Source organism: Carettochelys insculpta, chromosome 7, assembly GCF_033958435.1.
Source record: "Carettochelys insculpta isolate YL-2023 chromosome 7, ASM3395843v1, whole genome shotgun sequence".
Taxonomy (NCBI): domain Eukaryota; kingdom Metazoa; phylum Chordata; order Testudines; family Carettochelyidae; genus Carettochelys; species Carettochelys insculpta.
The window spans coordinates 5,257,986-5,271,350 of record NC_134143.1 but is presented as its reverse complement, the minus strand read 5'-3'; the positions used below and the strand labels follow the sequence as shown (position 1 = coordinate 5,271,350).

At 60.0% G+C, this 13,365-nt stretch overlaps 1 protein-coding gene across 10 annotated transcripts in view; it reads left to right on the top strand.

The window, feature by feature from the left end:
* The window catches only part of CAMK2G (calcium/calmodulin dependent protein kinase II gamma), a 147,984-nt gene that overhangs the window by 77,066 nt on the left and 57,553 nt on the right, over nt 1-13,365 (top strand). For all 10 annotated transcript variants that reach the window (XM_074999772.1, XM_074999771.1, XM_074999769.1 and 7 more), the window contains exons 4-7: nt 1,470-1,524; nt 6,514-6,579; nt 9,438-9,510; nt 12,941-13,043. In XM_074999772.1, the coding sequence (XP_074855873.1) occupies nt 1,470-1,524; nt 6,514-6,579; nt 9,438-9,510; nt 12,941-13,043 (297 nt within the window). The remainder of the gene's footprint in view (nt 1-1,469; nt 1,525-6,513; nt 6,580-9,437; nt 9,511-12,940; nt 13,044-13,365) is intronic.

The window sequence follows — 13,365 nt, the reverse complement described above, 5'->3', positions numbered from 1 at the left end:
GGCACCCTTTATGGAGCAGACTTCAGGCTGATTTCCACCTGAGATCCCCAAGGGCCGTGCTCAGGGAAGGCTCATTCTTGTTTTTCTCTATGCAGCCTTTAACACTCTGTTGTCCTAGCTGTGCCAGTGGCTCTGCTCCCCTCCAGTCCTGGCTCTGCTCCACATTATCGCACTGCTCTTTGGCTGGCTTTGCAAGGGCCTTTCTGCCTGGTGCTTGCGAAACTCCATTCTCACCCTCCTCCCGCCCTTTCCTGTTCACTTGTGCCATCTACCCTCTCGACCGTCCTGCAGGCCTTGGCTTTGGCCCCTCACTGTATGTGTCTCCAAGGGGTGCCTCTGTCTTTAGCTGACGCTCTGCTTGCTTCAGCAAAACGTATCATCGGCAGAAGTGTCACCCTGGGCCAAGAAGAGCGTCGTGAATCCAAATCTGGCTCCTTTGTATGTCTGTGACTTCCTGCCAGAGCACTTCTCTGTCTGCATCTTTTCCTTGGCATCTTCCTCAATTCCCTTCTCCTTCCTGCTCTCCTGGGCCTGAGCACCTGTTCGTTGTCACTGCTGGTGCTGCGCTGGAGCTCTGCTGGAATTTTCACCCCTGCACCTTTCTCTTGGCTTGGACTACTGCAGCACTCTGGTGGTGACCTCTCCAGACCCCAGTGTGTGCATACTGCTGGGGCTTGCCCTTTCCCAACCGCAGCGTCCCTGGGGCCCCACTATCATCTCACAGCATCCCGGACGGAGCGTGTCGTGGCCCTGGCTGTGCTTTGCTGTCTGTAGGGTACTGCCCTCGTGCTCCTGTTCTCGCACTGCTTGTGGAGCGAAGGCCTTGGGCTATGCTGCTCTTGACATTGGAGCCAGCTGTCCTGTCCTCGTCAGCTTGCCTTCCCATGTCCAATCGTAGGTGGAAATCTCCCCCCCTCCGCCCCGCTTTAATTTATTTAAACTTTTTTGGGCTCTGCAAAGCACTCTTGGGGCTAATTGGTATGACAGAGACATGTAACAGCAGAGCAGTGTGGTGGTGGGATTGCCAATAGTCCAGCTTCAGGAGAGGGGCTGAATAGATCTTGCAGGGAAGCCCCTTTCTGAACTTGATTCCTGAAACATAAGGTGTGAAAACGACAACCCCTCTGGAGGGCGTGCGCACACGCACATGCACACACACACACGCCACCCTCTGGAGGACTGTGATGTATCCCTCAGCCCTTCGTTCTAATGTTCTTCTCTGTAGCACCAGGACCTGATGCTGGGGCCAGAGAAGGGGAAGGATGCTCACACCTTATCTGGGGGAAGGGTTGCAGGAGGAGCGCTAGGTTCGAGAATGAGGGTTCAGAGAGTTAAGGGAGCTGTAGGAGGCAGGATGGGCCTGGAGGAACGTGGCTGTGGATTTCCCAGGGGGTAGCTCAGAAGTGGAAATGTTACGTTGGTTGCATGCTTTCTAAAGGCCCTTGTTTCTCACTTGTGTTTTTCTGCAGTGCGGCTCCATGACAGTATTTCAGAAGAAAGTTTCCACTACCTCGTCTTTGATCTGTAAGTACCTCCCTGCAACTCTGGTGCTTCATGGCTGAGACGGACCTGGGGGCTGCTGATTTAAGAGCAAGATCAAGATCCTTGAGCCCCTGCAGTTTTCCCTTCTCCCTTTTCTGCTAGAGCCTGTACCCTGGCTCCACCAAAAGGCACTAACCTTTTCCTCCTTAGGCTGGGGTTCACTCTCTTTTCTAGGGGTCACGGTCACTGTACAACAAGATCACACCTGGTTTCATCCCGGGCCAAGGAGCTGTAGAACGGTGTGTGCTGTAGCCAGACTCACGGGGCACACTGCAAATATTGGTGAACAGTGCTAGCTCATGGGATTCCCTGTCTGGTGTCGTGTCTGCCCAGCTGTTTTGGCAGTGCGAGCTCTACACCTGAGGGAGGTGAAGGAGATGTGGCATGTGGGTATGGTGGAGGGAAGGGTTGGGATCTAGATGATGGGAGCGCCTTGAGTGGCCATTATCTTTGAAGGCTCGTGGAGATCAGGAGAGATCCCGACTGATTGGGAAAAGGCAAACGCAGTGCCCATCTTTAAAAAAAGGAAAGAAGGACAATCCAGGGAACTATAGACCTGTCAACCTTACCTCAGTCCCTGGGAAAATAATAGAGGGGATCCTCAAGAAATCCATTTAGGAGCACTTGGAAGAGGGGAAAGTGATCAAAAGTAGCCCACATGGATTCACCAAAGGTAAGTCATGCCTGACCAATCTGATTAGATTCTGTGATGAGGTAACAAGCTCTGTGGACATGGGGAAGTCAGTGGATGTGATACACCTTGACTTCAGCAAAGCTTTTGATACGGTCTCCCACAACATTCTTGTCCATAAGTTAAGGATGTGTGGATTGGATACATGGACTGTAAGATGGATAGAAAGCTGGCTTGACGGTCAGGCCCAATGGGCAGTGTTCAGTGGCTCAATATCTGGATGGCGGTCAGTTCAAAGTGGGGTGCCCCAAGGCTCAGTTCTGGGGCCGGTGTTGTTCAACATCTTTATTAATGACCTGGATGAGGGGATGGATTGCACCCTCAGCAAGTCTGTGGTTGACACTAAACTAGTGGGAGAGGTAGATACGTTGGAGGGTCGAGATAGGATCCTGACTGAGCTGGATAAATTGGAGGATTGGGCCAAGAGGAATCTGATGAAGTTCAATGAGGAGAAGCGTGGAGTCCTGCACTTGGGATGGAAAAATCTCAAGCATTGTTACAGGCTGGGGCCCGACTGGCTCAGCAGTCATACAGCGGAAAGGGACCTAGGGGTTATGGTGGATGAAAGGCTGGATATGTGTAAACACTGTGTCCTTGTAGCCAAGAAGGCTAATGGCATATTGAGGTGCATGAGGAGAAGCATTTTGAACACATCTAGAGAAGTTGTTGTTCTCCTGTACTTGGCAATATGAGGCCACATGTGGAGCATTATGTTTTGGGCCCCCAGTATAGAAAGGATGTGGATGTGCTGGAGCAGGTTCAGGGGAGGGCAGCAAAGATGATTAAGGGTCTGGAGCACATGACCTACGAGGACAGGCTGAGGGATTTGGGCTTGTTTAGTTTACAGAAGAGAAGACTTAGAGGTGATTTAATAGCAGCCTTCAACTTCCTGAAGGGGAGCTCTAAAGAGGATAGAGAGAAACTGTTCTCAGTGGCGTCAGATGGCAGAACAAGGAGCAATGGTCTGAAGTTACAGAAGGGGAGGTGTATGCTGGATATTAGGAAAAACTACTTCCCCAGGAGGGTGGTGAAGCTCTGGAATGTATTACCTAGAGAGGTGGTGGAATCTCCATCCCTGGAAGTTTTTAAATCCCAGCTTGACAAAGCCCTGGCTGGGATGATTTAGTTGGGGTTGATCCTTCTTTGGGCGTGGGGTCTGACTCGATGACCTCCTGAGGTCCCTTCCAGCCCTAGGATTCTATGAGAGAGGTCAGAAAGTAGGAGAGATGGGTCCTTGGGGCAGTGGGTGGAAGTAGGAATGGCCTAACAGCAGATTCCAGGGCAAGAGGCATGGCAGTATCTGATTAGTGTCTGCGGACCTAATGTTAGGGAAAGATAAGATTGTTCTGTGGATGGGAGTCGTTTCCGTGCCGCTGAGAGAGGCGGGGGAACGGGAGTCGTTTCCGTGCCGCTGAGAGAGGCGGGGGGACGGGAGTCGTTTCCGTGCCGCTGAGAGAGGCCGTAGGCCAGTAGGGGACAGAGGTCGTTTCCATGCCACTGAGAGAGGCCATAGGCTGAGGGGATATGGGGGTCGTTTCCGTGCCGCTGAGAGAGGCCGTAGGCCGGAGGGACGGGGGTCGTTTCCGTGCCGCTGAGAGAGGCGGTAGGCCTGGGGGACGGGGGTCGTTTCCGTGCCGCTGAGAGAGGCGGTAGGCCGGGGGTAAGGGGGTCGTTTCCATGCCACTGAGAGAGGCCGTAGGCCGGGGGGTCGGGGGTCGTTTCCGTGCTGCTGAGAGAGGCCGGGGGGTCGGGGGTCGTTTCCGTGCTGCTGAGAGAGGCCGTAGGCCGGGGGGTCGGGGGTCGTTTCCGTGCCGCTGAGAGAGGCGGTAGGCTGGGGGGATATGGGGGTCGTTTCCGTGCCGCTGAGAGAGGCGGTAGGCCTGGGGGGACGGGGGTCGTTTCTGTGCCGCTGAGAGAGGCGGTAGGCCGGGGGGAAGGGGGTCGTTTCCGTGCCGCTGAGAGAGGCGGTAGGCCGGGGGGACGGGGGTCGTTTCCGTGCCGCTGAGAGAGGCCGTAGGCCGGGGGGACGGGGGTCGTATCCGTGCCGCTGAGAGAGGCTGTAGGCCGGGGGGAAGGGGGTCGTTTCCGTGCCGCTGAGAGAGGCCGTAGGCCGGGGGGACGGGGGTCGTTTCCGTGCCGCTGAGAGAGGCCGTACGCCGGAGGGACGGGGGTCGTTTCCGTGCCGCTGAGAGAGGCGGTAGGCCAGGGGGACGGGGGTCGTTTCCGTGCCGCTGAGAGAGGCCGTAGGCCTGGGGGACGGGGGTCGTTTCCATGCCGCTGAGACAGGCGGTAGGCCGGGGGGACGGGGGTCGTTTCCGTGCCGCTGAGACAGGCGGTAGGCCGGGGGGAAGGGGGTCATTTCCGTGCCACTGAGAGAGGCCGTAGGCCGGGGGGTCGGGGGTCGTTTCTGTGCTGCTGAGAGAGGCCGTAGGCCGGGGGGTCGGGGGTCGTTTCCGTGCTGCTGAGAGAGGCCGTAGGCCGGGGGGTCGGGGGTCGTTTCCGTGCTGCTGAGAGAGGCCGTAGGCCGCAGGGACGGGGGTCGTTTCCGTGCCGCTGAGAGAGGCCGTAGGCCGGGGGGTCGGGGGTCGTTTCCGTGCCGCTGAGAGAGGCCGTAGGCCGGGGGGACGGGGGTCGTTTCCATGCCGCTGAGAGAGGCGGTAGGCCTGGGGGATGGGGGTCGTTTCCGTGCCGCTGAGAGAGGCCGGGGGGATATGGGGGTCGTTTCCGTGCCGCTGAGAGAGGCCGTAGGCTGTGGGGACGGGGGTCGTTTCCGTGCCGCTGAGAGAGGCCGTAGGCCGGGGGGACGGGGGTCGTTTCCGTGCCGCTGAGAGAGGCGGTAGGCCTGGGGGACGGGGGTCGTATCCGTGCCGCTGAGAGAGGCCGTAGGCCGGGGGGACGGGGGTCGTTTCCGTGCCGCTGAGAGAGGCCGTAGGCCGGGGGGACGGGGGTCGTTTCCGTGCCGCTGAGAGAGGCCGTAGGCCGGGGGGATATGGGGGTTATTTCCGTGCCGCTGAGAGAGGCTGTAGGCCGGGGGGACGGGGGTCATTTCCGTGCTGCTGAGAGAGGCCGTAGGCCGGGGGGTCGGGGGTTGTTTCCATGTGCTGCTGAGAGAGGCCGTAGGCCTGGGGGACGGGGGTCGTTTCCGTGCTGCTGAGAGAGGCCGTAGGCCGGGGGGATATGGGGGTCGTTTCTGTGCCGCTGAGAGAGGCCGTAGGCCGGGGGGACGGGGGTCGTTTCCGTGCCGCTGAGAGAGGCCGTAGGCCGGGGGGACGGGGGTCGTTTCCATGCCACTGAGAGAGGCCGTAGGCCGGGGGGACGGGGGTCGTTTCCGTGCCGCTGAGAGAGGCCGTAGGCCGGGGGGAAGGGGGTCGTTTCCGTGCCGCTGAGAGAGGCCGGGGGGACGGGGGTCGTTTCCGTGCCGCTGAGAGAGGCCGGGGGGACGGGGGTCGTTTCCGTGCCGCTGAGAGAGGCCGTAGGCCGGGGGGACGGGGGTCGTTTCCGTGCCGCTGAGAGAGGCCGTAGGCCGGGGGGAAGGGGGTCGTTTCCGTGCCGCTGAGAGAGGCCGTGGGACGGGGGTCGTTTCCGTGCCGCTGAGAGAGGCCGTAGGCCGGGGGGAAGGGGGTCGTTTCCGTGCCGCTGAGAGAGGCCGTAGGCCGGGGGGACGGGGGTCGTTTCCGTGCCGCTGAGAGAGGCCGTAGGCCGGGGGGACGGGGGTCGTATCCGTGCCGCTGAGAGAGGCCGTAGGCCGGTGGGACGGGGGTCGTTTCTGTGCCGCTGAGAGAGGCTGTAGGCCGGGGGGACTGGGGTCATTTCCGTGCTGCTGAGAGAGGCCGTATGGACGGGGGTCGTTTCCGTGCCGCTGAGAGAGGCCGGGGGGATGGGGGTCGTTTCCGTGCCGCTGAGAGAGGCCAGGGGGACGGGGGGACACAGGGCCTGCAGAGTGTTGATGGTGGCTATGTGGGGTACAGTTCTGTGGGGCGAGGTGCTGGCGGCTGACGTGCTTGTTTGCCGTGGAAGTGGAACAGGTGGCAGTGCGAGGGGGCCCTGCTGCTTGGCGATGGCCCCGTGCTGCTCCTGAGGCCCCTCTGACCTGAGCAGGGACCTGCTGCTGTGGGGTTTCTGGCCCTGTCTCGCCTTCCTTTGGGATCATCCCAGGCAACGAGTCTGTCGGAGGCACTGCCAGTGCAAGGGAGGGCCCTGTGCCCTAGGGCGTGCGCAGCCCTGGTGCGTCCTCATTGCACGTGGGAATGTGCCGACCTGCCTTGCTGTGTCTCCCGCAGGGTCACTGGCGGAGAGCTCTTTGAGGACATTGTGGCCAGGGAGTACTACAGCGAAGCTGACGCTAGGTAAGAGCCTGTGCGGAGCCTCTCCGTTACGCGCCTGTCCCCTCGGAGAGCACGGCGCCTCTGCATGGGGCTGTGGTGTCGGACGGGGAACATCCCTCCCCCCTGCTGTCAGAGGCAGCAGCGACCACCTCAGAAGGGCTGACTCGGAGGGGTTCGGCCCTGCCCCCTTGCAGACATTGGTCTCCCTGGAGCAGCAGCTGCCGCGTCTCTGTCCTGGTTGCTGGAGCAGGGCAGGGTCGAGCACAAGCTGAAGAATTGTTTTCAGTCATCCTGGAGGACTGGACTACTGGCTTTTTCTCCCAGCTCTCACTGGAGCTCTGTGCAACTGGCCTGTGCCTCAGTTTCCCCCTCTGTAAAATGGGGTGATTCTTGCCCCAGGGTGTGTAAAGCACACACGGCCTCTGCTGACAGGTGCTTATCAGCCCACGGCACAGTGTGGGATGGGAAACTTTTCACTGTCCACTTCAAGCACTAAAGTCCTGTCCTCTGAGTGCCCCACCTTTGTCCCGCTGCCTCCAGAGAGGGGGAGCATTTGGAACAAGAGCTGCAGAGCAGCTGCATCTCTTCAGATCTGGGTGGGGGGGTGGCGCAGAGGCCTCCGGGGAAGTCCCATGGAACCCTGGCTCTGCCCCACCCCCGCCAGCTCTCCTGCCTGCCCTTGGCTGCAGTGAGGCTGAGGACAGCCGTGCAGGAGATCAGCAGTCGGGCGGAGGAGCAGGTCGAACAGCGACAGACTTGCCAGGCCCCGGGGCAAGGTGAGGGGGGCGCTTCTTGCTCCTGGAAGGAGCAGGGACTTGGGCGGAAGGGTCAGGGCAGGGCCAGGGCCAGCCCACCCGCAATGCTGCCTCGACTGCACCTTGTCCCCCACCCTCAGAGCTGACCAGAGTGCACCTCACAAGGTTCTGGCAGCAATTCAAAGAGCCCGGGGGCACCTGCTGCTGCTGCTGCAGTGGTGGAGGCGGCTGGGAGCCAGGGCCCTTCTGAATGGCTCCCACCAGCAGCAGGCCTGCACGCGGCAGCAAAGGAGTGCGTTCCGTGGAGTGTCGGGGTACAGCAGTCTGGGTGTGAGGTGGAGGCCTGGAGCTGCTCTGTGGAAAGAACAGAGCATGGCCCGTTTCCAGAGCAGTGTTTGAGGGGCCCCTTTGCCCCTGCTGCGGCTCAAGTAGGGCGTCCAGCTGCTCACGACTTGAGCACCTCTGTGGTCCCTGCTGGAGCAGGCAGTCGTGTGCCGAAGGGGCATGAAGACTGGGGACGGAGGGTCTGAGGGAGTGGGGATAGGATCCGGGCACCCTTAGGTGTGCTTAATGGTACTGGGACCATTGCAGGCCTGTCATCCCAGACCAAGTGATGCAGTCCAGTGGGAGTGGGGTGGGGCTGGGCTGGCCTCCCCGGCACAAAGCTGCCCTGAGGAGCACCACGAGGGGCAGAGGAAGGTTTGGGGAAGAGGAGAGAATGGGGCACCGCTCATCTGTACCACCGTGGCGCCCTTGGAGGTGCGCTCTCCCGCTGGCCTGGCTGGGCCCAGGGAGCCGCTGCTTGCTGAGCAGTGCCCCACCCTTCTTCCCCAGCACACGCTGAGCCGAGCCGAGCCATCTGAATTCCAGAGCCTCTGGGAGAGGGAGCTCCGTGCCAGCCGCTGGCTCAGCTCACTGGGACACCTCGCACTTTTGCCATTTTTGGCCAGAAAGTCTCTCGCTCCGGCTTGGCTCTGTTCTAATTATACATTTTTTTCTCTGGGAGCTGGGAGATATTCACAGAATCCGACCCTGTTGCTTGTGCTGTCAGTTCCAGTGGGAGGGGCTGGTGGGATCTCCATAGCCAGCAACAGCTCCCCCCTCTGTCCGAGTCTCCCATTCCTAATGTGACGTCTCTGTAAAGACACCCCAGACCCCCGAGATTTGGAAAAGCAGCTGCCTGTTCCCAGCGAGTGGCCTGCTCTGGCTTCTGCAGCATGAACTGCCAAGGGAGGCTGGCCACCTCTTCCTGCCAAAGGGCTTTGGCTTCTTGGCCGCAGGGGCTGTTTAAATCCATGCTCCTTTTTGCATCAAAGGGGCTTCCCCTCTCCCTGTGGCACCTGCGTGAATGCTGCAGCAGGAACCACTCTCCAGCCGCTTGTCGGCGGGATGTGTGTCTGGCATGTGACATCTGGGGGTGTAACATTGGCCTCAACAAGCCAAGTGTAAACAGCACCCTGCTGCCCTGGCTGTGGTATCAGTGCTGCATGTGGTGCTGGCTTCCCTGGGCTGGGGGCATACGGCACTCTGCCTGCAGCCTCTGGTTTTCAGCTTTCTTAATGCCCTACATGGCATCTGGGCTTAAACAGCGCCAGGCTAGTGGGTGCATCATGTGTGTGTGTGTTTCTAGTGCTAGAAACGCTGCTCTGAAAGACGTGTCAGCTGGCAAGCACCCAGGCTCCTTGTCCGGAGCTCAAAATATCAGGCTGCTGCTTCGTGGAAGCATGGCTGGCCTGGCTGAGCGCTGGAGCTTTGGCCCTGTAGGTCCAGCCCTGTGCTCTGCTCACACACGGGGGTGCATGAAACTTGCACAGTGCCTGAAGGTGGGGAGCGGGGCAGGACGTGGGCAGGGAGAGGGCTCAGTGAAAGGGAGCTTTGGGGTCCTGCCGGGTAAGCCCACAGTCAGGCTGTCTTTGAAACCCTGTTGCTAGGCAGCACAATTCCAGCAGTGCCGTTTGGGAGCAGCAGGTGGGCATGCTGGGCTGGAGGAGTGGGTATCTGCTGGGCCTGGCTCAGAGGCCCTGACCTCTCTCTGCCATGGTGCCGAAGGATGGGGAAATGGAGGGGAGCGGCTGAGCGCACATGTAACCCTGTGTCTCTCTTCTCCCTCTGCTCGTCTCCAAGCCACTGTATTCACCAGATACTGGAGAGCGTGAACCACATCCACCAGCATGACATCGTGCACCGGGATTTGAAGGTAACGCTGCCTCAAGGTCTCAGGAGGAGGGCAGCAGTTGGGTCCTGGGCTGGGGCAGGACTGGAGCCTCGACAGCTGTTGTCTGCACCTCGTGTTCTCGGCTTTGCTGCTGGGCGTGGAGCTTCCCCAAGAACCAGCATTCTCGTGGGGGTTTCCCAGGGTGCAGGGGCGCTCCCGTGAGCCGGAGCTCGGGCAGCTTCTGTGCAAGGCCGCGGCAGGAGCCAGGGCAGCCTCCAGAGGGGTTGTGCTGGAATTCATGAGAGCGAAGGGCACTTTCCGGTCTGCCCCAGAGAGTCTGACAGAGAGCTGGGCCTGGGGTTTGTTCTGCCAGGAGGAGTCAGTTTGCATAGCACATTGATAGGCTTATGCCACACTCAGCTCGCCAGAGACATGCTGTTGGGCAAGGCTGGGCGCTGGTGTAGGTCTCCTGTCACCACTCGGTACAGCCTTTGAGTGCAATAAACCTGCTGGCTGAAAAGCTGGCTTGTGCCATGGCACAGCTTGCTGCACCCTGGAGCCCCTTCCAGGAGACGTTTCAGCTCCCTTCTCACAGTGCCTGCTGGCCGGGGAGTTGATCTGGCCCCAGAGAGTGAAAGCTGTACCCCGGGGGGCCTGTCCGTCCAGCTACATGTGCCCTCTCACGTGGGAGGCTGACAGCCAGAAGCTGCCTTGCTAGTGACTGCGAGATGGTGCTGGAGACAACAGGACACTGCCCCGCTGGAGGGTGAGAAGGTTGCAGGAGCCTGTGAGTTGGAAGACAGCATTCTGAGCAAAGGGTACAATAAGCAGAGGCTGTCAGTGAAGCCTGCACCTGCACAGGTGGGGAAGGTGACCACCCACCAGCACTGGGCCAGCCAGCGAGTCGGTGAGTCCAACCCCCAGCGCAAAGCTGGACCAACCCCCAGCTGGGGTTAGGGTAGGCAAGGCACGCACTCAGATCCTGCAGAAGAGTTGTCTGCCGTTGGCCTGGCCTGCCCTGTGATCTGTGGGCTGCAGAACAAGCACCAAGACACTCTCTGTCTTGCGCAGAACTTTCCTGCTCCCTTCCAGCGATGGGCTGAACATGGAAGGTCTGATGGAGTCTCCTAGGCCTGGGAGTTCTGGTAGCATTGGCCCTGGCTGGGAAGGCCAGTGTGCTTCTGCTCGACCCTGGCCTAGTTCCCCGCAGCTGCTCCTCAGTGCAGTGTTCCGCTTTTTAGAAATAAATTATGCCATGCTCTGTGCTTAACCCATGGCCCCTAGGGCAGTGCTGGGCAACCTAGGCTAGTGAGTGGGCCAGACGAGGGACACCTCCTTCAGCTCAGTGGGTTGCAAGATTGTCACGTCCACGGCAGCCTCCCAGGATGGGGTAGTTTTGCTAACTGCACTTAGGCACCTAGAATTTGTGGGTGTTCTGAGTGACCCCTAGCAGTGCTTTGACTGGATGCAGCGAGAGCAGGCAGCTCTCACGGTCCCTGGCTTTATGGGTGTGTTGCTTTAGTAACACCAGTAGGGAAATCTGTGCTAGCAGAAAGCAGCAGAATCTGGCAACCCTGCCCAAGGGCAACAGAAACCAAAATATCTCATGGGTCACACAGAGCCCGAGTGGGCCACGGGTTGCCTGCCACTGCCCCAGGCGTTCGGTCCTTATCTGCTGAGCACCAAGACAGACCACAGTCAGCCCAGAGAAGCAGAGCTCAGGCGGGTTTGCATTGGATATTCTGCTTGTTTGTCTTCCTCTGCTACAAACCAGTCCAAAGGAAGAGCCCTGCAATAACAGGTCAGCCCTCCAGCCCCGAGCTTGTGCATCCCAGAGGGCCACTGAACACCTGCAGAGGCAGAGACCTGTGGCAGTGGGGTTCAGGTTCTGCGAGGCCATGGTCAGGAGATGGGGGACATAAGTGGGGTTGAGCTTGACCCTCTTTGCAGGAGAGCCCTGGGTGCTGCACTGGCCTGAAAGGTGGTTGGGGAAGAGCTGACGCAGCAGGTTTGTCCTGCCTAGGAGAACCAGCCCAGCTTGTGTCTGGCTCAGCTCCCTGGTCTTTGCTAAGTGCCACGTCGGGAGAAGGGTAACTCTGGAACTTGATCTTAGCTGGCCGGGCTCTCGTCCACAGACCAGGCTGGGGTGGGAGCACGCAGCTCTGCGTTGCTGGGGGAGTCCTGCTGAAGGCGTCTGCAGGGAATAGGTGGTGTTCCAGAGGGATTTTGCAACATGAATTGCTGAGCCCCACCTAAGGTGCCCACCCGCCGCAGCTGAGACACATGGGGTCTGTGGTCTGCATCGGTGACTTTTCCTCTGCCATGGCTGCAGTGGCACCAGCCCTGCTGGCACCAGTGTGCAGTGGGGCCTGCCTCACCGGTAGGGGCAAGGGGACATGTGTTCCTCGCACCCCCTCTCCCCTTCCAGCACAAGCAGGGTGAAGGGCTAAGCATTATCCGCTCTCCTCTGCTGCCTCATCCGCCCAACCCCATGTGCCCAGACCACCTTCTGCGCAGCGGGGGGCAGGGAGACCAGGGTGCGTGCCTTGCCTACCCTAACCCTGGTTGGGGTTGGTCCTGCTTTGAGCAGGGGGTTGGACTTGCTGACATCCTGAGGCCTCTTCCAACCCTACAGTTCTGTGATACCCCACTCCTGCCACCAGCCGGGCAGCAGTTGTAAGTTGCCGTGGGAGACAAAACCTCCAACTTCCAAGAACAGGGGAGTCCAGTTCCTGGGTTTCCAATCTTCTTCCCCTCCTGTCCTTACCCCGTGGGAATGCCATTTCCTGCTGAGCTGCTGCAGCCAGTGTCTTCACGGCAAGTGCGCTAGATCCAGGTCCCTTTCCTAGCCGCCCTGGCAAGCAAGCCTCAGCCCAAGCAAAGTTCGGCAGCCACTTGGCTGCTGGCTCATGCTGAAGCCCCAAGAACGCCTGTGTCTCTGTTTGGTGACCTCCTTTCTCCTAATACTCAGAGGTGGAGTGTGGGGGTCTCATCTCTGGTATCAGGTGCCTCAGGAGGAGGGGATAGCAGCACATCCCATCCCCGGCACAGGGAGAGCCTTGTCCTTCATCTCCTGCGGGACAGAGGGGCGTCTAGTAAGCTGGGGAGCAGGGCGCATGCCATGAGTAAGTGAGCTGGACGGAGAGACGCTGCCCGAGCAGACCGAGCCTCCCCACGTTGGAGCGCTCTGTGGCACCCTTGTCGTGTTTGCTTGCCCACCGCCTTAGGGCGTGTGTAATGTGTGCGGGGAGCCGCATCTCTGCTGCCTGGACGGTGGGAATGCGGTCTGGAGGGACTGTGCTGGCAGCGCCCCCTGGCGTCCGCGCTGGCCTGGGACAGGCGCTCGCTCTGCCTGCGGGAGCAGAGGAGCCTTCCCGCCGCAGGGCCAGCGGCAGCTCTCAGCACAGGGCCTGGCCAGGCCGACGTGTTGAGCAAAGGCGATTGATGTGGGTTTCTCTCTCTCCTCCCCCAGCCTGAGAACCTGCTCCTGGCGAGTAAGTGTAAGAGCGCCGCTGTCAAACTGGCTGACTTCGGACTGGCCATAGAAGTGCAGGGGGAGCAGCAGGCCTGGTTCGGTAAGAAGAGCTGAGCCTCCCCTTTTCGCGTTGGCCCCTCCAGCCTCCCTCCTGTGTACCGTGCCGGAGACGGGGTCCGACCTCTTCCAGTGAGCTTGGCGTGACAGTGCTGCTGGCTCCTTGCGGCTGGGCCTGGGTACAATGGGAGCGAGAGAGACCATGAACTTTAAGGCAGATTCCCTCTCTTGTTTTCCCTCCCAAGTCTGCTGTAGCATTGGGCAGAGCGGCTGACCAGCTGCAAAGACCAGGCCTGGATACAGCTTTTCCTGCCGCTCAGGAGGGTTGAGATCTGCAGATTTTGTGTGTCTTTTGTGCGTAAAGG